At 40.2% G+C, this 24716-nt stretch overlaps 1 protein-coding gene across 8 annotated transcripts in view; it reads left to right on the top strand.

The window, feature by feature from the left end:
- Window positions 1-24716, top strand: part of USP28 (ubiquitin specific peptidase 28) — a 65756-nt gene that overhangs the window by 27124 nt on the left and 13916 nt on the right. For 5 of the 8 annotated variants that reach the window (XM_055548115.1, XM_055548113.1, XM_055548117.1 and 2 more), the window contains 10 exons: window positions 2352-2457; window positions 3362-3521; window positions 8725-8811; window positions 9511-9648; window positions 10549-10622; window positions 11542-11621; window positions 12788-12936; window positions 14943-15070; window positions 17807-17902; window positions 22055-22234. In XM_055548115.1, coding sequence (XP_055404090.1) covers window positions 2352-2457; window positions 3362-3521; window positions 8725-8811; window positions 9511-9648; window positions 10549-10622; window positions 11542-11621; window positions 12788-12936; window positions 14943-15070; window positions 17807-17902; window positions 22055-22234 — 1198 coding nt within the window. The remainder of the gene's footprint in view (window positions 1-2351; window positions 2458-3361; window positions 3522-8724; window positions 8812-9510; window positions 9649-10548; window positions 10623-11541; window positions 11622-12787; window positions 12937-14942; window positions 15071-17806; window positions 17903-22054; window positions 22235-24716) is intronic. The other 3 variants (XM_055548116.1, XM_055548114.1, XM_055548120.1) reach the window with 1 other exon arrangement.

Genomic DNA, 24716 nt, shown 5'->3' with positions numbered 1-24716 from the left:
CTGATGATAGTGACACTGAGCATGTTTTCCTATGCCTGTTAGCCATCTTACATCATCTTTAGAGAAACGTCTATTCAGCTCTGTTGCCTATTTTACAATCAGATTAGTTGAGTTTTTACTGTTGTCGAGTTGTAAAACTTCTGTATATATTCTGGATATTAACTCTTTATCAGATATATGATAGGCAGATATTTTCTTCCATTCTGTAGATTGTCTTTTCCCTCTTTTGATTGTGTCCTTTCATGCTTTTAAAGTTTTTTACAAAGCTTGATTTAGCTCTGTTTGTTGATTTTTGTTTTTGTCTATGCTTTTTGGTGTCATATCCAAAAAAATCAATGTCAGGAAACTTTCTGTGTTTAACGTTTTGAAGAACTGACAAACTCCATTCCTCTAGCTCCCCCAGCAACTGCATGACTTTACATTCCCCCTGGCACTACACAGGGTTCTAACTTCTCCACATCTTCACTGACACTTGTTATTTAGCCTTCCAAGTGGGTGTGAAATGTTAATCTCATTGTGGTTTTGATTTGAATTTCCTAATGGCTAATGATGTGAAACATCTTTTCATGTGCTTATTGGCCATTTGTGTATCTCCTTTGGAGAATTGTCCATTGAAATTCTTTGCCCATTTTTAAAGTTTTTTTTAAAATTATGTATTATTTTATTATATTAAAGTTGGTCTTTTTATTTTTCAGTTGCAGGAATTAATGTATTCTGTACATAGTTCCCTTACCAGATAGACGATTTGCAAAATTTTTCTCTTATTTTGTGGGTTGTCTTTTCACTATCCTGATGGTATCCTTTGAAGCCCAAAGATATTTATTTGATGATGTCAAATTTATCAGTTTTTTCTTTAACTCTTGTACTTTTAGTGTCATCTGGAAGATGCCATTGTCTAATCCAAGGTCATGAAGATTCACCTATTTTAAGACTTTTGTTTTACCTCTTATCTTGAGGGCTTGATCCACTCTTTGAGTTCATTTTTGTAAATGATGTGAGGAAAGAGTTAAAAGTCATTTTTTTGCCTGTGGATATCCAATTGTCCCAGCACCTTTTGTTAAAAAGATATTTTTTTCTCTGTTGAATTGCCTTGGTACCTGTGTTGAAAATCAGTTGACTACAACCGTGAAGTTTATTCCTGGACCGTCAGTTAGGTTCCACTAATTCTGTTCCATTGATCCATACATTTATTCTTAGGCTGTTAGACAAGGTCTTGATTATTAGTTTTGTGTTCTTTGTGATTTTTTTCTTTATAAATTATTTCATTGCTCATGTATAGAAATTCATTTAACTTTTGTTCATTGATTGCTTATCTAACCACCTCTTATTATTCATTATGCCCATTTTCCATAGATTATTTTGGGCTTCATTGTATATGTGAATTACGAGTTTTGTTTCTTACTTTGCATTCTTTTATTTTTTTATCATAAACTTTTATTTTCTTATCACACTACCTGGAACTTTGAGAGCCACGGTGAGTAAAAGCCCTCACAAGAGACTTCATCTTACTCTTGGTTTTAAAGGAAATTTCACATTTCAGTATAAAGTCTGCTGTGGGTTTTCCATGGATAATTCTTTCTCAGTCTAAAAATACTTTTTCTCTTCCTGCTTGGCTTGGAGTTTTTATTCCTCGATAGAGGTTGAATGTTATCAAATACTTTTTTCTGTATCTATTGAGATGATCATTTTTTCCTTTAATTGCTTAGATGATGAATTTTACCGGTCTCTTTTCTAACATTAGCTCAGTATTTCATTTCTACAGTGAATTCAGCTTGGTCTTAATATATAATCTTTTGTGGTATGTTAGCTGGATTCTGTTTGCTTATATTTAGGCTTTTTACATCTGTGATCATGCGTGAGCTTGCCATTTTGCCTTTCTCTTCTGTCCTTGATTGGCTTGGGATGTAACAAGGTGTTATGCTGACTGTGTAAAGTGGGTTGAGGAGTATATTCCCTATTCTCGAGAGTAGTTTGTGTGAGATTGAAAGTACCCCTTTTTTGAATGTTTAACTTTTAGCTGCTACTTTACAACAAGTACACTATTTAACCTACAGGTATGGGATATATTTCTGACCCTGTGAAGTAAGGCTGCAAAAGAGGGTATTTGATTCATTGCACTTCAGCAGCTTGTTATTACTGTACTGTGAGCTAATCTTAAGGTTACAGTGTGGCAGTAAGTTATTACTTTGACTCTGGCAAGGAGTAATAAAGTTGTTTTTTCACAGATGAGCCGTTGTAGTGAGACCTAATTTTGTGACTGCTTTTACCTTTTTGCCTTCAATATAGACAATATAGACAGAAAGGCAGTGTTTCCTGCATGTAGACTAATTAAATTTCTGTTTATCTTACAGAAGTGATAGACCTTACTCACGATAGCAAGGATGATCTTCAGGCTGCCATTGCTTTGAGTCTGCTGGAGTCCCCCAAAATTCAAGCTGATGGAAGAGATCTTAACAGGTTATTGACTTAATTTATAATCTTTGCTCCACGCCTTAGTGTGTAGGTCAAAGACAGTTCTGCCAGACTTCTTTAATTGCACCTAAATGAAACTTCTTTTACTAGAAAATTTAAATTCATGTTAGCTTACTTACTCTTTGGTTCACTTTTCAAGAAGCTAAATATGATAAGAGTCTTACTGCAGCCTGCCGTCTTTGAGTTGAGTATAAACTGCAAGGTATTGTAGTTTTCAGTTGATAGGATGGAAACCAAGCTAGTGCAAATATCTGATAAATACATATTCTCTTTTTTTTAAGATGTCTGTGAGTTGGTATTCTGTTCATAAACCTTGAGCCTTTGTAAACTTTGAGAGTTACATTGTTGGCTATTTGAAAATGAAAGTTATCATTAACTCCCCTGTCTCAGAAGTGACTAGAGGGATATATTTTTTGAATTGGTACTGATTTAGTGTTGGTATTGTTCACAAATACCCAGTTCCAGGGGTGGCATGTTAGTTTGTAGACACGTTGATCACCTCCTGTTGCTGAGTTGCTTAGGACCATGATATGTGTGTTAAACAGTTTGGAGGCGCTTATCTTCCGCAGAGTGTCTCTCTTACCTCTTTCAATGGCAAGTCTGAAATAAGGCACTTTCATTGAAATGTAAAACTTTTAATAGTCTTGAGTCTCAACTCAGTTCCATCAGGGGCCTTACTGGTAATAATCTCTGCTAGGAAGAATTTTGACAACTTTATGTTTAAACCTTACTTTTCATTTATGGTAAAACTAAAGTTATGATATGCCCAGTGATACCCCAGTTAGTAGTATACCTGGCATTTTGAATTTCCTATGAAAGGTTATCTACAGCCTCCTTATTGTTGTTTAACTCTTTTCTTTTTGATGTGTGGTATGTTGGCACAATATAGGATGCACGAGGCAACCTCTGCAGAAACTAAACGCTCAAAGAGAAAACGCTGTGAAGTCTGGGGAGAGAATCCCAATCCCAATGACTGGAGACGAGTTGATGGTTGGCCAGTTGGGCTGAAAAATGTTGGCAATACATGTTGGTTTAGTGCTGTTATTCAGGTATGAAATTTTTAAGAGACAACTGTGTCTTCTGGAGACAGTTTTGTAATGTATTAAGCTGAAATATGAGAAAAACAGCTTTGAAAAAAATGGAGAAAGATAAATAAAACTGGAGCATTTTCCCCATGGTATGATTGTATTTCGGTTACTTTCTTATGTTTCGGACCTAGATGCTCTGGTGTCTAAAGTGGGCAGTACTGAAAACAAAGTCTTCTGTGCTTTTAAATAGGTTGAGTGAGTGGTGTATTACAGCAGAGCACGAGTTAATTAACAAGGAGAAACCAGTCTTTGAGAGGCTATTGTAAGGGACCAAGCAGGAAGGAAATGGTCGCGGCCTGGAATGGAAAAGTGGCATAAACTGTGAAAGGTGGGAATAAAAACATTCTCAAGGTGTTCAGGAGATCAGATGTGTAGGGCATGGCAGGCAGCCTAGCAGGGATATGTGCAGGAAGGGCTGAGGGAGACCAGATTTCTGACTTGAGCTACCAGGTGGGCAGCAGCGCCATCTGACACCAGAGGAGGAATAATTTGCATGTGTGTTAAACGTGGGGTTTGGTTAGTTTTAAAACATGCAGAGTTGTAGGGTCCACATGGAACTACTGGGTAGGCAGTTATCTTTGTGAATCTGTTGTTCAGTAAAAGGACCTGGGCTGCAGATAAAATTCTGGGAATCAGTAGCCTGTAGTTGGTGATCAAGCCCCGTGGATGGATGGATGAATTACCCTGGGGAGTGTGTTGCCTCTTAAACTTAACGTGGCTGCAGTGCAGCACGTGACCCCATCCTGCAAGCTTCTCCTTCATAGTACTTGACGGCAACCCAACTGCTCAGCAAAAACTGAATCCTCTGCTTCCACGCATAAAACCCATGGGCTCCTTCAGCTGACTCCTTGCCTGGCACTGTTGTAGCGCTGGGGAAACAGCAGTAGATAAAACAAGGCCCACACTCCCAGGGAGTTTGAAGAGAGTGGGACATCCAGGATACAAATTACACATCAGGTGGTGCTGAGGACTATAGAGACGAAAGAGAGTAAGAGGGACTAGAGAGGAAAGGGGTGCTGTTCATTCAAGGGGTTTGGGTAACGCCTTTCTGCCACGGTGAGCATCCGAGCAGAGGCTGGACTTGGGCGAGGCATTGGATGGGCCATGTAGTTACATGAAGAACGTTTCTTATGATCACATAAAGAATGCTGCAGACGGAGCGGACGGCAAGTACAAAGACTCAGGGTCAGGAGCTTAGTACGTTGAGAAATAGGGAGAAAGCTGGGACTGAGTGTGACCAAGGGGGAGGAGCAGACAGCAGTGACGACAGCGGTGGGGGGTACGGGGGAAGCTGGGGGTCATGCGAGGACTCGGGAAGTATGAGTGGTGGTAGGTGTCGGAAGGTTTGGAGCAGACAAGTCCTGTGAGTCTGCTTCCACTTTAAGTGGCTCACTGGCTTCTGTGTCGAGAATAGGCTATAGGGCGTTCATTGGGAATCAGGGATGCCAGTCAGTTCTTTCCTTTTGAGAGAGAGGGAGAGAGATTGACCAAGACTGAGACCCTGGCCTGAGTTGACGTCCCTCCTGTGAGAGATGATGATGAGGAGACAACTGAGAAAAGTTTCAGAGAAAGCATGGGAAGATGGGACAAGGAGCGTGTGGGGAGGGCTTGGCCTCCAGTAGCAAGAGGGCAGCAGAGTAATAGCAGAGGACAAGGAAGAAGTGATGACTGCTAACTCAAGTTGAAATGGTTCCTAAGTAGTCATTTTTTCCTCTGAAATAAGCACCACTTTCTGAGACAGCGTGGAAAAGTTGACAGAATCTCTTTAAGAGGGTGAAAGTTTAAAAGAGTTGGCAACAGCGGGAAACCAGTTGGCACCAGACCACAGTAGTAGAATTTCTAAAAATATGAAGCTCTGCTTGAGCTTATAGACTTAAATGCATAGTGGTATCAGTGTGCCTTGCTTTATCGAGACTTTTTCTCTTGGCAGTGCTCCACACTGCTTAAGTGGAAAATTAAGTTCATCTACGTTGGAGGATTTGCTGGGTTAGATGAAAGAATGAAAGGGCAGTTTGAGAATTTAATGAAGGTGGTTAGAGATCATGGGATCAAAGCTGGGGAGAGGGCAAAATGATGACAGGAAGGAGGTAATGACTGGGGAGACAAGGAAGATACTTATTTGCTTGGGTTCCTGAAGACGTCAAAGCACAGATGTCCTGTGGGCCACTGAACACGTGAGCCAGAGGACAGGTTATGGTTCTGGAGGGGGGTGTTCTGAATTTGTGGTCTGACCTCTGGCAGTTGTTTCAGGTACTGACATATCCTGGGTGTGGATGAGGGTGTAGAGATGAAGCTGAGGAGTAGGTCATGAGAGGTGAGATGCTCAGGGAGCCAGCCGGAGGTCCCCGGGCTGAACAAAAGTACCTGTGTTCCCTCCATGAATATAAGCCAGACAGCTGCTGTGTGCCTAGTGCTGTTCTGAGCACTTGAGATACAGAATTGAACCAAACCCAGACTGAGCCTTGTCCTTAGGAAGGTAGATTCTTATGAGGCAAGATGGACAAGGAACAGTAAATAGAAAATAATAAATAGCTGGAAAACTTAACTAGGTAACTAGATAGCTAAGTTTCTATACTATGTTAAACTGTGGTCGGTGTGGTGGGAAAGAGAGGAGGGTGAGGGAGACTGGAGCTGCCTTGGGAGGGCGGGAGGAGTTTCCCACATCGACTGCGAGGTCAGGCCAGGACTCTTGAGGGGCTGAGACTGGAGCACATGCCTGGGCAGCAGGCAAGGGGGAGAGCCCATAGCTGCCGGGGGCGGGGGCAGGGGTTGGGGGTGTTCCAGGCTATGGGACCTTCCTCGTAGGGCCCCAGCATGGGCGCGAGCTTGGCATGTTCAGGGGACTTCAGAGTCCTGAGTGGCTGAAATGCTCAGAGTAGAGGTGAGAGTCATTGGAGGTGTTGCTGGAGAGGTAACTTGACTTTTGTTCTGAGTGACATGGGGCGGCGTCATGCGGGTTCTGAGCAGAGGAGTGATGGACTCGGGCTTGAGTTTTCAAAGGCTCCCGCTGGCCCCTGAGGAGAGCAGAATGGAGGGGTGAGGATGCAGGTGTTGAGACGTGTGAAGGGGGCTGCCGCAGTCATCACCACGAGGCGTGCTGGCCGGGGCCAGGCTGGTGGCCGTGGGAGTGGAGGAGAGGTTGGAACCTTGATTTATTCCCAAGGCAGAGCTGAGAGGGTGTCCCATGGGTTGGATGTTGACCAAAGTCACCTAGGAAGGATGGCGGACTTGGGGTAGTCAGAAGACCTCTCACCACGTGACAGTCTTCAGTGACTCGGGAGCTCTGTTTTGGTCACACATATTAGAAAGATAGTGAGAAGGACCTGTGTGGAGAGTGGGCTGGTAGAGAGGAGGTTCTGGAGGCAGGGAGACGATGTGTGCAGAGCAGGGAGTTGGATTAGGTGCTTGGGACTGAGGGAGAGGAGGTGGTTATGAATAAAATAGTGCCCCAGAGGCAGAGTGCAACGGCCTTCTTACTGGATGTCAATGGTTAGTAAAAAGAAAGGAGTCAAAAGATTATTCTGAAGTTCTAAACTCTGATGCCTGGAGGAGGAGGATGTAATTAGTGCTAGAAAGACTTCAGGAGAAGCAGCAGATGGTGGACGGCCAGTCAGTATTGGATTGGGAAATGTGAGCAACGTTAACTCACACTGTTGTTGTTTTTAAGAATCACAGCATCTTTGCGGGACACCAGACTTTGGTGAAGCTGCAGAGGTGCAGTGAGGAGACTTGGGAATGTAAAACCATTTTTTCTCACGGTGGAAGAGAACTCCTGGAACTTTCCTGTTAGCAGAACAGGGATGAAACTGAGAGGAGTGGAGATGGGCTAGGTAGACAGGGGAGGTGGGAAGAGAAGAGAGCAGGTGGCAGGCAGAGCTGAGCATTCCCGAGCCCTGGCTCCAGACAGAACTTTGCCATCCCAGCCTCACCTGACTGAAGTTGCCAGGCCAGGTGTCCACGCCTCCTGTTGGCTGAATCCCAGTAGAGCTTGTGATGTTCCCAGTCCAGGTGTACTACTGGCTGAAACCTGTAGAGCTTGTGATGGAGTGTGGGAGGTTGGAGGCCTGTTGTCCACCCAGGCTGCCCCTTCAAGAGTTCCGGTCTATGGGCTGGAAGGCTTTTTCACTGGAGGAGTATGTTGGGATGAGGAGTTAGGGTCATACAAGAGGTTTTTTAAAACATCAAGTTTGAAAATAGAGTTAGTCATAGTTGGAAAAATGTGTAATTTACAAGCAATAAAAAGGAATTCCTTTCCCTAATTCTGCCAGTCCAAGATATCTACTATTATAATTTCTTAAAATACAGTACTTAAGACAGAGTGGAGAATAATGAACACAGCTGTACTCACCACCCAATTTTAGAAAGAAATGTTTCAAATCCCTGTACTATTGAGTCCCTGTTGTGCCCATTCCATGCCTTCCTAGATACACCCACAGGGGTATGTAACCCTAATAGTGTACCGTGTTGTTTTATATGATTAAACTTCATGTACACAGCATAGTACTCTTACTTTTCTACACTGAATGTTTCTGAGATGCATCCATGTTGATATATGTCACTTTGGAGACTTCGTTTTTACTGTGTACTTGTCCATTTTATGAAAACATTGTTTCTACAGTATTAATGACTGTATAATAATCTGCTGTGGAGAAGGCAACGGCAACCCACTCCAGTACTCTTGCCTGGAAAATCCCATGGACGGAGGAGCCTGGAGGGCTGCAGTCCATGGGGTCGCTGAGGGTCGGACACGACTGAGCGACTTCCCTTTCACTTTTCACTTTTATGCATTGGAGAAGGAAATGGCAACCCACTCCAGTGTTCTTGCCTGGAGAATCCCAGGAACGGGAGAGCCTGGCGGGCTGCCGTCTATGGGGTGGCACAGAGTCGGACACGACTGAAGTGTCTTAGCAGCAGCAGCAATAATCTGCTGTGCAGGTGTGCTATAGTTTATTTAATCTTTTCCTATTAGCCATTAGGTTGCTTCTAGTTTTTCTCTAAAAAGGATTAATATTCTTCGTGCTAAATTTTTATACATAGCCATTATTTCCTTAGAATAGAATTACCAAGTTAATGGGTTATACACATATTTTTAAGATAAAAAATATTTTTTTGCTGCAGTTATTTTGAAAGAAAGGCTATTAATCCATTTGCTTCTTTATTTCAGTCTCTGTTTCAGTTGCCTGAATTCCGAAGACTTGTCCTCAGCTATAGTCTACCGCAGAACGTACTTGAAAATTGTCCAAGTCACACGGTAAATTGGTGTTGAGGAGTCTTCACTGTTCAGCCCCTTTCATCCCAAAGGCCTTTAGATTTTGGTTAAAGCTGGTGACTGTGATGTTCTCTGGCTTCTGCAACATTTGTTTCCATTTCCTGATGACCCCTTTTATTTCTTTGTGACAAGAAATAAGGATTTACAAAAACGTGAAGTTAAGCAGGAATAAAATGAGAAAAATAGTTCTAAGAAAGCAACGAGTCACTCTGGTGACCTCAGCTTTTCTGCCGCTGGGTCTCCTTCAGGCTCCTTCAGCCATTTGCACTGAGTGATGCAGAGTGGATGACGTGACGTTGGAGGCCTGGACCATCATAGAAGAGATTTCAGCTCATTCTTGCCAAAGGGGGTAGCCTCCTGCCCAGATCAACCCTGCCCCGCCAAGGTTTCACCGTGGTGATGCTGTTCCCAGCAGGAGGGAGGGCAGCGGCTTTAGAAAGGGAGCACTTTTGCTTTCTGACAGTGTTCTGTCTCTGGCTGCTGTCAGTACACAGGTAGTCTTGAGTTTAGGGCAGTCCCCACCACAGCCCTTATCAGAATGCCGGTAACAATTTGAGACCTGACGCTGATCCAGATCTTCATAAATATAAATTAGGGAGTGATTGTTAACAACTTTTCTCTTTACGCGTTCTGATTTTCCACATACGAGGTTATAAGTACATATGGCTATCTTTCCTGCAGGAAAAGAGAAATATCGTGTTTATGCAGGAGCTTCAGTATTTGTTTGCTCTAATGATGGGATCAAATCGCAAGTTTGTCGACCCTTCAGCAGCCCTGGACCTCTTAAAGGGAGCGTTCCGATCACCTGAGGAACAGCAGGTACAGGAAGCCTCTAGTCCTGGAGCTTGCAGTGATGCCTTGTGACCATCACTGTGATGCTGCTTTGTCTCCGCTGTAGAATAAGCTGTGAACATGATGGTGTGGGACTTCAGTGCCTGCTTTTTTTGCCCTTTATAATGCTTAAGGAACAGGTGGTAAGAAGAATGTACATGCACGTGTGTGTTGTGCACAGTTTGCTGGCAGTGCTGAAGGAAAGAAGTAGGAGAAAGAAGAGAGTTTTCCAGGGACTGTTGAATTAGAAAGGAGGAGTTTGGAAGATACCTCAGTGAGCCATGGCAAAGGGTCACCGAGGAAAAGAAAGTCCGTCCTTTTTCTGCACCTTTGTCTTGGAATAGCCCAGATCGAAATCCTCATTTTAAAACTGTCTAAACCCGAGTTCAGTAGCTTTTCTGAGCAATCTTTCTTGTCTAGTCACAAGTCTATTCCTTTCCCTCTCTCCTATTAAAATCAAAACTAGCACTGTTGATACAATTACTTTTTTTCCCCTCTGTTTGTCTAAAGGTCCTACAGTTCTACAGAATTCTCAGAACATTTGAAAATGTTTCCTTTCTCCCCACAGATCTCCCATTCTAGAGGACTACAGTCTGTTCTTTGAACCTTGCTAAAAGGCCTAGCTGGAAGTGTTTGATAGTTTGTTACAAACAGATGTGGCTGGAAGGGGCTGCGTTCCATTTCCTTCTAGTCAGAGATCCTAGCTCACCCTGTGTGCTGTCTGCAGCCTTGGGCTCCAGTGTTCTTGTATCTTCATGATATTTGGACCTGAACAAAAAATCTTGCACAGTAATAGAGCCTTACTCATCGGTGGGGTAAGGGCAGAGTTTCATTTGCCCACATACAGTGTTGAGTCTAACTCTTCTGCACTTTGTGCCTCTCTTACAGCAAGATGTGAGTGAGTTCACACACAAGCTCCTGGATTGGCTGGAGGACGCCTTCCAGCTAGCTGTTAATGTTAAGTGAGTGCGGCGGATTTGTGCATTCTCCTACTCGTAGCAGTTCACTGAGAGTGATGATACAGGAGAAGACTATTCTTCTCAAGTAGAAATTACTGATTTTTACCAAACCCCATGGGGTAACCACCCATATTTGTCATTGTTTATCCCCCTTGCCTTTGGTTTTCCCCTCTATAGATAATCACATTAACCTGTAACTTTTTACTAAAAGGGCCATAGCTATTAACTTTCAAAAGTCAACACCTGTGCTGTAAAATGTATTGAAAGGTCAAATCAATCCTTGATGTGAGAATGGAGCTGTAATATGAATACATTGAATTTAATTGTTTCAGTCACTGACAGAAGTAAAATTCAAGGCAAAGAATATAAATACCTCTTACCAAATATAGATGCAGAGGTATTTGTTTCCTAAGCTTTTTTTTTTTTAAACTCTACATGGAAGAAGTATGTATCATAAAACAGCTTTCCAGTACATTTAAGAAGGGATTATAGAAATAAACTTCTCTTTCCATTTCTATTGTGCCACCAGGAAAACTTTTTCATTTGAAAAACTGCACAAGGGGGCTCATTCTTGCTTTTGTACAACTTCTACACCTTATATACTTCTGTCCCTGGATATGGATGTTATCTACTGAGTAGACACACATACATGTATTTGCATGTATGACTTCCTTATTAGACTTTCAGCTCCTTAAGACCAGCAGTCATGCCTTTGCCTTTGTGTCTCCAGAATTTAGTACAGTGCTGGGCATATACTTGATCAGTGAGTTTTTGAACTAAACTTGTTCAGTGGGTAACTAATCCTTTAGACCACACCTGGCTGTTAATGAAAATGTTTTATTTTTGTTTTTGAATGATTGTTTGGTTTAGTATATTGCTTACCTCATCCAAATGATACAGAATTGTTTCCTTGTTTTAAAAGTAGCAATCCCAGGAACAAATCTGAAAATCCAATGGTGCAGCTGTTCTATGGTACTTTCCTCACTGAAGGGATTCGTGAAGGTAAATCCTCCGCTCTAAATGTTAATTCTCAACTTGTGACCACATGTGTATTTACTGTGGAGAGGCTTGAGAGTCAGACAAATGCAGGTCTGAATACTAGTTCTGCCTCTTTGATGTGTGTGACCATGGACAAGCTCCATGATCCTGGATCATGAATCCTCAGTCTCTTCATCTGCAAAATGGGCACAGTGTTTGTTGCAGAGACGTTATATTGAATTGTATAATATTGCCCAGCCCAAACCTGGTATTAATATCAGACGTACACTGATATTTATCAGTTTTCTCTGTTTTTTTCAGACATAATATCTAAGCTCAAAGTTCCGTTGAGTCAGACTGCCAAAAAATGTGTATCTCTTCTAGTGGCTTATCTAGCTGCACATTGGACACATGGCCAGTCATTCCGCATCTAACCCTTGTCATCTTTTACCCTTCTGATAGCCTCCTTAAAACAATCTAATCCACTATCATCACTTCCCCAAAACAGCATTTTTTACTGTCGTATACAACTAGCCAAGTGTTCAAATACCCTATTTGTTTTATAATTTTTTGTGTATATAAATAAATAATTTTACGTATGTAAAGATACGTGCACTTCCCTATGTGTATACTTTTTTACAGTTTGTGTTAATCAGGATCAAATATGGTTCGTTTGTGACTGGTGATATTTGTCTTTTCAGTTTTTTCCAGAATCTGCAGACTATCCCGTCCTCCCATTCTTTCTTCCTTGAAATACATTATTTTTTTTTTTTTTTTTAAAGAAATTGGGTTGTTCTCTTATATTCTCTACAGTCTAAAATTTTGCTGCTCACTTATCTGTGATATAGTTTAGCATATTCCTCTCTGCTCATCATTTCATAAATTGATAGTTGGATCTAGAGTTTGGCCAGATTCAGGTAAGGCTTTTTAATTAGTCGAGACTAATCTGTAGATGGCGGGATGGTCTTTGATTAGGAGGCATGTTACCTCTGGTTGTCTTTCTTTTTTGTGAGGTTAGCAGTTGTCAGTGATCTATGAATGGATCCACTGGTTCATCAAGGCCATGTATACTTCTAACCTGTTTTCAGCAAATTGCTGAATTAAGAAGATACTGTTTCTGTGGTGCCAGGAAAAAAGCTTTAGAAAGCAGTAGTGATGCCTTTAAAAAAGCAATCTGTCTCTTTGCCTAGGAAAGCCCTTTTGTAACAATGAGACCTTCGGCCAGTATCCCCTTCAGGTAAACGGTTATCGTAACTTAGACGAGTGTTTAGAAGGGGCCATGGTGGAGGGTGACATTGAGCTGCTTCCTTCCGATCATTCAGTGAAGTACGGACAAGAGGTGAGTTGGATATTTTTGCTTTTGCCAATGACAAAGCCAGTTAAATAGGACTGAGCTTTTGGGCAGACTGTTTTCACATTATGTATTAAATAACTTTTTACACTTAGCAGGACTTGTACTAGTCTGAAGTGTCTCATGAGTTGGTAAGAGTAGTGAGTCTTAGTGTTTGATAATTAAATTCTTGTATAATTTGAGTTAATCATATAAAGGTTGTATGCTGCCTCTGATGTTTTAAGTATGATCAAGTTTCTCTCTTTCTGTTGAAGCCTACCTGTACCTGAGTAGGGAGAACCCACTGCCTCCATATTTTCGGAGGGTAAAAGTACAGTGATTAATTCCTATGGTATGCCATTTAGAATATCTTCCCTATTATAGTATTTACTGTTCTCAGTTGTAAATTCTGCCTTTGCTTTAAGTTTTTTTTAATTTAAGATTCATTTATTTGTTTTTGTGGGTTGGAAAGAAAGGGGGAAGGTGAAGGATGGGTAAGGGTAATTAATATCTCAACATTCCCATTGGGTTAAGAATTAGTGAGTTACATTGTAGCATAATTGCCAGCACCACACAGCTTGAATTATTCTCCTTTCATCATACATTTTGAAACAGAATTGTGGTTTTTATGAGTCCAGTCCAGTAATTACTTATAAGAGGAGGAAAATCTTTCTCGAATTTAACAGGGAGCCTAACATAAGCCTTGTCAAAGTATGTTAGCTGTAGAGCAGTGTTAGAACAGGGAGAGAACTATTGCCTCCCTGGCTTTTCAAGGAGCGTGTTGATTCCTGATTGGGAAGCATAACACCTGTGCCATCTGTACAGCGCTGACGCATGCTCTTACAAAAGAGAAAGAGTGTTTATTCACAGCTTGGACCTCTGGAGACTTTTATTCAAGAATCGGACCTCTCTATTAAAAAAAATAGATGGAGAAGGCAATGGCACCCCACTCCAGTACTCTTGCCTGGAAAATCCCATGGACGGAGGAGCCTGGTGGGCTGCAGTCCATGGGGTTGCGAAGAGTCGGACACGACTGAGCAACTTCCCTTTCACTTTTCACTTTCATGCATTGGAGAAGGAAATGGCAACCGCTCCAGCGTTCTTGCCTGGAGAATCCCAGGGACGGGGGAGCCTGGTGGGCTGCCATCTTTGGGGTTGCACAGAGTCAAACATGACTGAAGTGACTTAGCAGCAGTGCCTGTTTAGATTTATCTCTGAGGAGGTCAGGCAGACTGTCTGGTTCACCTCATGCCGACAAGGGTACGTGGAGGGAGTATAGCTGTTTTGCATCTTTGGTAAAGGGAACATTTTAAAGTTATTGGTATGAACCTCTGCCACACAGGTGAATTGAACAGAAATGCCTTTCCTGGTTTAGTCTTTCCTCATCTATGATCAGTGACAGTTGAGATCTTTTTTTAATAACTCAGTACTTTTCTTTTCTTGAAACTCAAGCTAACTTAATAGGTTGATTTGACAAAGTCCTTTGTGATATCCATAAATTCTTGGAATTCAGAGATTTTTTTCAGAACTCTCAGAATCATGAGGCTATTTCAAATTTTGTTTTTAGTAGTAAAGGGGATTCAAATTGTGTGTGAATAAGTAGTATAGAGGATGTGTACACATGTTAGTCTTTTTAGACAATTTTGAATTCATTGGTTGGGCTAGCTATTTTCTCCAGGTTTTAAGCCTCTTAAATGCTGATGATGTAGTGAATGATATGTAGATTTTTGGTGCAGTTCACATATTTAAAGGTCATTATTTCTGATGATAATAGTTGAATTAAAATGTTGTTCACTGGTTTGTAAGTTCGGGGTCTTGAGCATTTAACCATATTCTGTAAGAAGGCATGATTCTGTGTGGGCGTTTTAACTATTTGGGATTAAAAAAAAAATTTCAGTATGAGTTTGATTTGAATATAAATTCTATACCAAAAGAGAGTCTAATGAGGGATAGTTTAAATCTGGCTATTGCTGTTTCCTAAACTTTTATCTCCTGTATTTCTACTCTTGATTTAGCGTTGGTTTACAAAGCTACCTCCAGTGTTGACCTTTGAACTCTCAAGATTTGAGTTCAATCAGTCCCTGGGTCAGCCAGAGAAAATTCACAATAAGCTTGAATTTCCTCAGATCATTTATATGGACAGGTGAGTTCTGTGGTTGATTGTCTTCTTGATGTGCTGTAGCAGAAGTAAGCTAATGTAATGTCCGTAGTACTCTTTTGGAGGTCTTGATAATATGCAAATTTGGGTTCAGTGGATCTAGGTGGGGGCCCAAGAGTTTGCCTTTCCAAGAAGTCCTCAGGGTGATGCTATTGTCTGATCTTTGGACCACAATCTGAGTAGCTAGGCTTTAGGTGAAAGCGCTGCTCTCTGCGATGGTGGACAGTATGTGGAGTAGCTGCCGTGTATTTCTTTCTCATCTGAATACTATTTGTATTCCTGAAAAAAATACTAGACAGACACAATTTTAAGTCTGTTTTATCAACATATAGTTTACATACAAAGAAATGTTACCATTTTTAAGTGTACAACCAATGAGTTTTGACGAGTATATGCAGTCAAGTAACCAGTACCACAGTCAAGATACAGAATATTTCCATCACCCATGCCCTTTACAGTCAGTCCCTTCCCTCTACCCTCAGGCAACCACTGACTTATTCTCTGGCCCTCTAGTTTTGTCATTTATAAAGTGTTGCAATTAGGGACATTAATACTCATTATGCACCCTGTTGTGGTCATTGTCTTTCACTTAGAATAATGTTTTTGGAATTCATTGTGTGTGGTTGCATGTATCAGTGATTTCTTTCTTAATATTGAGTAGTATTGCATTGTATGGATGTACCACAATATTTTTTCCATTAACTAGTTTAGGGACATTTCAGATGTATCCAGTTTTAGGCTATTATGAATATGAATTTTCACATAAAAGTTTTGGTGTGGCTTTTAGTGCTTCTGGGTAAGATACCTGGGAGTGAGAGTCCTGGTGATTGTATGAAAAGTATGTTTTTAACTTTATAAGAAATTTCTAAACTGTTCTCTAAAGTGGCTATACAATTTTGTGTTCCTATCAGCAGGGTATGAAAGCTGCATTTGCTCTAAGTCCTCACCAGAATTTGGAATTATCAGTCTTTAAAATTTTAGCCATTCTGTTGGGTTTGTTGGGGCTTTTCTTGGTGGCTCAGATGGTAAAGAATCCACCTGCAATGCGAGAGACCTGGATTCAGTCCCTGGGTCAGGAAGATCTCCTGGAGAAGGGAATGGCTGGCACCCACTCCAGTATTCTGGCCTGGAGAACTCCCTGCACAAAGGAGCCTAGTGGGCTAGTCCATGGGGTTGCACAGAGTCAGACATGACTGAGCGACTTTCATTTTCACTGTTCATTGGGTTTATAGGAATATCTTTATTTTTCTTCTGACTTGTATTTCCATGGTAATGACACTGAGCATCTTTTTGTGTGCGTAATTAATGGTCATTTATATGTTTTCTTATGGGAGGTGTCTTCTGTCCACTTTTTAGTTTGGCTGATTGTGTTCATACTGAGTTGTAAGACTTCTTTATATATTTTAGATAGGAATTTAAATCTATCTTTGTCTCTTCCATTTCTTTACTAGTATTTTTAGAAGAGCAGGAGTTTTTACTTTTGATGAAGTCTAATATATCAGTTGCCTTTTTTGTATTCTAAATAAGAAGTCTTCCAACCCAGGGTCACAAAGGTCTTTGATACTTTTTTCTAGAAATTTTGTGACCTTTACTCTTAAGTTCATGTTTATGACCATTTAGAGTTTATTTTCACATATGGTATGAGGTAAGGGGATATTTTTGCAGGAGGCAGTCAGGCGGCATGTGGATATCCAGATATATCAGCATCATTTGTTTAAACAGCTCCCTTTTCCCCACTGAATTACCTTGATACTTTTTTAAAAAATTAGTTGGACTTACATTTGTGGGTCTTTTTCTGGAGGTTTTATTCTGTCTCTTGTGTAATCTTATGCCGGTGCCACACTCTCTTAGCTACTGTGATTTTATTATAAATCTTGACATCAGATATCCTACTGTGTTACTGTGGTTTTTTTTTTTTTTTTCAATGTGTTGGCTATTCTCAGTTCATTTCTATCTAAGTATTAAAATCATCTTGTCAAAACCCCTGGTAGCTACTGGGATTCTATTTGAGACTGTGTTGAATGTAAAGATCAATTTGGGGAAATTGACATTTTAGCAATTTTTAGTCCTCTAGTCCATGAGCATGGTATAGCTTCATTTATTCAACTCTTTGTTAATTTCTCTCAGCAGTGATTTATAATTTTTTTGTGTATAGTTCTTGCACATATCTGGTTGTTTATTCCTAAATAATTATTGCTTTTGATGTTATAAGGCTTTGGAAAAAAAGTTTACTTTCCATTTGTCCTTTACAGGTATATAGAAATGCAATAGATTTTTTTCTGTTTCTTTTTTAATTGACTTTATGTCTTTTGGCATTACTAATAAATTCAGTTATTAGTTCTGATACATTTTTGTAAATTCCTTGAGATTTCCTATGTACATGATCCTATTATCTGCAAATGAAGGCAGTTTCACTTCCTTTTCTATCTATATGACTTTTATTTCTTTTTTTTCACCTTATTGCACTGACTATGCCTCCAGTAAAAACACTGAATAGAAGAGGCAAGAATGGTCCTTCTTGGATTGATCCTGATCTTAGGGGGGAAGACTTTTAGTCTTTCATCATTAAATATGATGTTAGCTCTGTATTGTCATAGAGCTAACATAGAACTAACCCTGTGTCTGATTAAGGTAGTTTCCTTGTATCCAAAGTTTGCTGAAACTTTGTGTTATTAATGTTTTTAAATATAAATTGTGTTTGTGGGATTATTATTTGCTTAGGTATATGTACAGGAGCAAAGAGCTTGTTCGAAGTAAGCGAGAGTGTATTCGAAAACTCAAAGAAGAAATAAAAATTCTGCAGCAGAAACTGGAAAGGTGAGTCATAGACACCTTTGTACTTAGAATGGGGTATTAAAATTGGATAAGTTGCTTTTATCTAAAAACTAATTCAGAGTTTAAGTATTAACTAATATATTTCATTAAATGGATAAGGAAAAGGTGGAACAGTCTTTAAGATGGGCAGTGTGGTCCCAGGACACCTTTGACCCAAGTCACATGGTGCGTTATTGACAGTGTACTGAAGAGAAGCCAAGCTCTGACTTCATAGCTCCTTGCCTTTTCTGCTCTCCTTGCCGTCTCGTTCACAAACACAGGAGAGGTAACTAAGACAAAGCTCTAACCCCGTTGTCGTGAGAAAGCAGCTTTTGAAGTGCCTGGTAAGGGAAGAACGCGTCAGCAGCGCTGACTCAGAGAGAGGGCTTGTATTGTTGACACATACGAAGTCCTTTCTCCTGTGGAGAAGTCATTGTTCATCTTTTTGCTGACTGCTTTTGTGAAGTCACCCTATGACTTCCTAAGAAGGAATCAGTGTAACTTCTCTCTAGTCAGAGACTATTAATTTAGTCTTTAGAAAGGAGACTCCATACAATGTCAGTGGCTTTTTTTTTTTTTGCCTTTATCTACTTATTATTTTTGCTGCTACCACTGCTCCACCTCTGACTGCTTCATTGCTAGCTCAGTAATTTCCCTGAGAGGCAAACCCTGCTATATTAGCCTGAGAAAGACCCTGCACCTCTGGGTGCCACTTACCAGCTCCCTCCCTCTCACTTAGGAAGAATTTACCCAAGACTTGTTATGATCCATCATCTCGTTGTCTTAATATAGACTTAAGCTGGAAATTGAGTCCTCAGATACTCTTGGAAGTGATTTACAGTACTTTATACCTATAGCAATATTTTACTTTAAAAGTTTGAGTGATACTTTATAAGATTGGAAAGTTATAATTGTTTTCATACAACATACCTGGTATATCAGATGTATTTTAGCTGAAAAATACTCAATTTGCCAGTAATGAGCTAGGCATTCTGAATAGCGTACAGGAGTATTTTCTGTAGTATGAATACGATTTTCTTTTTAAAATAAAGTGACTTAAATTTTTGGATAATTTTACTTGAGTAATTATTTTTGAAAAATTGCTTGTCTATGTGTGACACAGTTCTGGGAATCTTTGCAAGGAACTTGCTAATGGATACCATTAGGTAGTAGAACTGAGGTGGCAATGGATGGCTTTTATGGTTTATTTTATCCTTTTTTGAATTTGAGTTTTCTTACTAGGTATATGTATTACTTTTATTATTTAAAAAAAACTTCACCATTTCTTCTGTAAAAGTATCTTGATATCATATTAAAAATAGAATTTCTTGTGTACAGTGTAGACATCTTTTTTGAAACCACTTTCATTCTAATTCTACTGAATTAATACATTATATAAAGTAGTTGGTCTAAAGGAATTCATTAGAAGAATTGGAAAATGATTATGTCATAGAATTGAAGGTAAGTTTCTCAAGGAAAATTTGTTCCTGAAATTTTGTATAAATATCATGTTAAAAATACAACAAACCTGGGAAGAGTTAGAGGTGTAAAATGAGGGCTTAAAATCTTATGACAGATTATCAGTGCTGCAATTCTACTAGAAAGATGTTTCCTTTGGTCCAAGGCAGTCATGTATTAATAAATTCTTTCAACAAACACTGCTTAAGAAGACATTTACCATGTCTGTGGGATAGACAAGGAGTTCAGACATGGGAGATGTTCCTTCAGTGTTAAAGGGAATGACATGCTGAAAGAAGACCATGGAGAAAATAGATCTTGAAAGATCAGTCAAGTTTAGATAAGTTGATAGCTGAAATTAAGCCAAAGATACACATCTAAGGACTAGAAGCAGTTATTTAAAGTTCCTCTAGCTTTATATATTTAACATCCTTTTCTTTGAAAGCCAAAACTCTCTGTGGCAGGCACGTCCACAGGAGAAATCATTGTTTCTCTTTTAAATTAGAGAGGATGAAGTGTCTTTGCTACATATCCTCTAACATGTGGTTGATTTTGAGTTGCATTATATTTTATTTTTCATTTCACAATGTCCTTTTTGATATAGAAACAGACAATTTTACTTCTCCCTAGTTCTGTGGCTGTTTCTTTCAGTTTATTCAGAGAAGAAAAATGTGAAGTGACTCTCCCCTTTTGTAAATGGAATCCCAGAATTAGAGTTTACCTGTACCAGCGAGTCACCTTACGTACTGCAGTGAGCTGGAGAAGTCACTAAAGTAAACCTCTTTTCTTAGTGTAACATGTGCTAGTAATGGCAGAACACTGGGTATTACTAAAATAATTAGTTATTTTGATTACATATTGAAGACATTTATTATTTACTGATTCCAAAGAAATCTTCAGTAATTTATGCCTGGCCTGCACTGTTAAATGAGTACATGAATCATAGTGTACATAGGACTTAAACTCTGACCTTTGTCAACACCTACTTCCCATTTCCAGCTTTATCGCTCTCATTTTTCCTAATTGCAGATTACTTGATCTAAAACGCAGCAAAGAAAAAAAACCTTGGGTACATTGGATTGGTACAAAAGTATTTGTGGTTTCAGACACTGAATTTTAAATCAGTATAACTAGGCTCAAACACATCTTTATTAGTCAAAGTAGGAACCATTACAATCAACACATTTTTGCCAACGAGAAAAAAGTATGCTTATTCCCGTAACATAAAAATCTGTACCTTGGGATTCGATGAACTCTTGGAAAGCATTTTCTGCATCCTGCTGGTTGTGGAAGCATTTTCCCTGCAAAATGTTGTTGAGATGCTTGAAGAAGTGGTTGTCAGTTGGCGAGAGGTCAGGTGAATATGGCAGATGAGGCAAAACTTTGTAGCCCAGTTTGTTCAGCCTTTGAAGCATTGTTTGTGTGACGTTTGGTTGGGCATTGTCATGGAGAAGAATTGGGCCCATTCTGTTGACCAGTGCTGGCTGCAGACGTTGCACTTTCCAGTTCATCTTATCCATTTGCTGAACATGCTTCTCAGATGTGATGGTTTCACTGGGATTCAGAAAGCTATAGTGGATCAGATTGGCAGCAGACCACCAGTGACCATGACCTTTTTTGGTGCAAGTTTGGCTTTGGAAAGTGCTTTGGAGCTGCTTCTCTGTCCAGCCACTGAGCTGGTTGTCACTGGTTGTCATGTATAATCCACTTTTTGTTGCACATCACAAACCGTAGGAAATGGTTTGTTGTGCAGAATAAGAGAAGATGACACTTGAGAGTGACAAGTTTTTTGATTTTCAGTCAGCTCATGAGGGTACCCACTTTCTGAGCTTTTTTACCTTTTTAATTTGCTTCAAATGCCAAACAGTCATCGAATGGTCAACACTGAGTTCTTGGGCAACTTACCCTGTAGTTGTAAGAGGATCAGCTTCAGTGATGCTCTCAATTGGTCATTGTCAACTTCTGGTGACCGGCCACTATGTCCTTCATCTTTCAGGCTCTGGTCTCCTTTGCCAGACTTCTAGAACCACCACTGCACTGTACATTCGTTAGAAATTCCTGGGCCAAATGCATTGTTGATGTTGTGAGTTGTCTCAGCTGCTCTATGACCCATTTTGAACTCGAATAAGAAAATCGCTTGAATTTGCTTTCTGACTAACATCATTTCCATAGTCTAAAACGCATAGAAAATAAACAGCAAGTAATAAGCCATTAGCAAAAAAAATTAAGCAAGAAATGCACATTAAAATGTATAACATAATCACGTTTATTTAAGAATATATTCCAACATCAAATGGCAAATTTCAGCAACTCAAAACTGCAGTTACTTTTGCACCAACCTGATAGTTCAACAGCATTATTTTCAGATTTGAGTAATGATAATATATCTCTCTTCCTTTAAAAAATAGAGTTTACTTTTATGAGTAGAGCCTAAATGTGATTTGAATTAAGAGAAAGCACCATTGGTGTGACTTTGAATAGGAGCCCACCTGAAATGCTTTCTGTCAAGTGTAAAGATTCAGATTGTTGTCAGTTTTCACTTTCGTAGTTAGAAAACTTTTGCTCTGTAGATTAATGTATTAAATATTGTATAGCCTTTAGGGATAAGCCTTTCCGTTGACTCTCCATATAATAATGCAGTGAGCCTGAAAGAACAAGATGCCTTGGCACTAGAGTACTATTTTCTCTGCCTCGTAGGTATGTGAAGTATGGCTCAGGCCCAGCCCGGTTCCCGCTTCCAGACATGTTGAAATACGTAATTGAATTTGCTAGTACAAAACCTGCCTCAGAGAGCTCTGCATCTCAAAGTGATGCGTGCATGACAGAACCACTTTCTTCAGCACACTGCCTGACTTCTGACCTGACATCCAAGGAAAGGTAACAGAAACAAGTTTTAAAATAGTGTATATTGGTGATTTTGGCTTACTCTGAGCCGTGTGCCATGTCTCCACCCGACGAACACTCTCCCCGTGAGAGCTCACGGGCCACGGGCTCTTTGTCTTACAGGGAAGGGTTTTGCCACTTAAGTGAACTGTCCGTAATTATTCCCACCCGTGTATTCGTCTCACCCAAGGGATAGTTGGGATTATTACAGACACGTCTTGAACTGTCTGGAACAGTGTTCATTCTCTGCCAGGCCCACCTGGCTCAGAGGTCGCTATAAGCTAACTGCCATGAAACACCTTGCCCAGAGGAAAAGTCAGCCGCTGATTTTCTAAAACATGGCATTCACTCGTCTGCTGAAGGAGCCTGCACGTCTAAGTAAACACCAAGCAAAGGGAAACTTATCTACAAGCAGAAAATTGGAATAAGAGAAAGAACTGGCTAGAAATTGAAGAGGACAACCTCCAGCGGCTTATCCAGCAAAGAGAGAGGCCATGGCACGCGAGCCTTGGTTCTCTTCTGGCTCAGCTGCGTGCAACAGCCTTTGTGGTCTGGAGGAGCCATTGGGGCCAGCTCGAATCAAATGTGATCTGTGTGTCCTGGCTAGCAAAAACACTAGAGCCTATAGAAGAGTTTAGACTTTTTTATGTTTTTAAAAGAAACCCAATCATTCCTTTGCCGCCCCTCCCACACACACACGTGTTACTATTCATTCATTCACGTGTGTGCAGAGTGCCTATTTGGATAGAACTTAACAAATGGTAATAGCAGTTATCTCTAGGAGATGGCGCTAGGCATGGGGTGGAGGGAGGGTTCCTTTACTTTTGTACTCTACTTATGTGTGTGTGTTTGGATTTTTGTAGACTGTTTTCATGTCGTTTGTAAAATATAAATGATTTTAATTTTTAAAAAGTGGTTTTATCTGTTTAATAATATGAAATGATACTGATATTAGATTTTAAAGTTGATCTGTGTGTGTGTATGTGTGTAATCTTTTTTGAGAGTGAGACATTTCCTCTTTTGCTTACATTGGCTTTGTTTTCCCATATGTATAGGTCCTCAGGGAAAAGAGGTTTGCTCCGTTATTTTGTATATGGGAGAGAGGCAGGGAGGAAGGGGAGTGAGAGTTTAAGTCAGAACTGGGAAGTTTATGTTCTTCAGTTTTGGTGTGAAACAGAAACCTAAGTACCGTTAGATTTGTTTGTATTCCTGCTGATTTGTCTGTGTGCAGTTTTTTTTGGCAGTAGTTAATTAGTAGATAAATTAACAGTTACTTTACATACAGTATTCTCAGTTTATAACAATGGTGTAAAGTGGTTGACATCCACCTCTTTCAGCTGAGGTGTTAGATTCCTTACCCGAGGCTGCTACCGTCTTCTTGGGTGTTTAGCTGAGATGCGGTGGAGCTATGTCTGCCTGTAAGTTCTGCACCCTGTGCTTTCCCAGAGTGCCACCTAGTTTGTGTTCCTGCATGTTGGGTATACAGCTGATGCTGTTTTTCTTCTGTGTATTTTGTTCCTGGATCCACCTGTCCATCTCACTTTGGTCAGTTATCTCTTGGAAACACAATAGTTGATCCCTTAACTACTCTACTCCCCATCTCCTCTTTTCCATGTTCCTTCTCATCCTTTCTTCTTGAGAAGAAGGTTCATTGTTACAAGTGGTTAGAGAGCAGGTACCATAGACTTGTAAACTCAGGTGGATGTGAGTATTGTAAAATATAAATGATTTTAATTTTTAAAAAGTGGTTTTATCTGTTTAATAATATGAAATGATACTGATATTAGATTTTAAAGTTGATCTGTGTGTGTGTATGTGTGTAATCTTTTTTGAGAGTGAAACATTTCCTCTTTTGCTTACATTGGCTTTGTTTTCCCGTATGTATAGGTCCTCAGGGAAAAGAGGTTTGCTCCGTGATTTTGTATATGGGAGAGAGGCAGGGAGTAATCCCTCCCTGTCCTTTACTAGCTGGGTGAACTTGGGAACGCTGCTTTATTTCTCTGAATCTTAGGTTTGAAAGTTGGTAAAATAGGAATGGTGATAGTACCTGCCTCGTCAGCAAGCTGTGTTAAAGGAGATGATGCCTGTAAAGGAAAGGTTTGGCTCAGTAACTTTATAGAGTAAACACTCACTAAATTGTAGCTGTGCTTTCCCACAGAGCAGCTCGCTTTACAGAGTCCATTAATTTAGGCAAAGATGTATTTTGGAAATGGAGGAGAAAATGGCAACCTGCTCCTGTATTCTTGCCTGGGAAACCCCATGGACAGAGGAGCCAGGCAGGCTACAGTCCATGCATGTATGCTAAGTCGCCTCAGTCATATCTGACCAATTCTTTGTGACCATATAGACTGTAGCCCGCCAGGCTCCTCTGTCCATGGGATGCTCCAGGCAGGAATACTGGAGTGGGTTGCCATGTCCTCTTCCAGAGCTATAGTCCATGAGGCCCCAAAGAATCGGACATAATTTAGCGACTGAG

Source organism: Bubalus kerabau, chromosome 15, assembly GCF_029407905.1.
Source record: "Bubalus kerabau isolate K-KA32 ecotype Philippines breed swamp buffalo chromosome 15, PCC_UOA_SB_1v2, whole genome shotgun sequence".
In the NCBI taxonomy this organism is placed as follows: Eukaryota; Metazoa; Chordata; class Mammalia; order Artiodactyla; family Bovidae; genus Bubalus; species Bubalus kerabau.
Note: the sequence above shows the minus strand (reverse complement) of the source record. Positions and strands in the feature narration are given on the sequence as shown.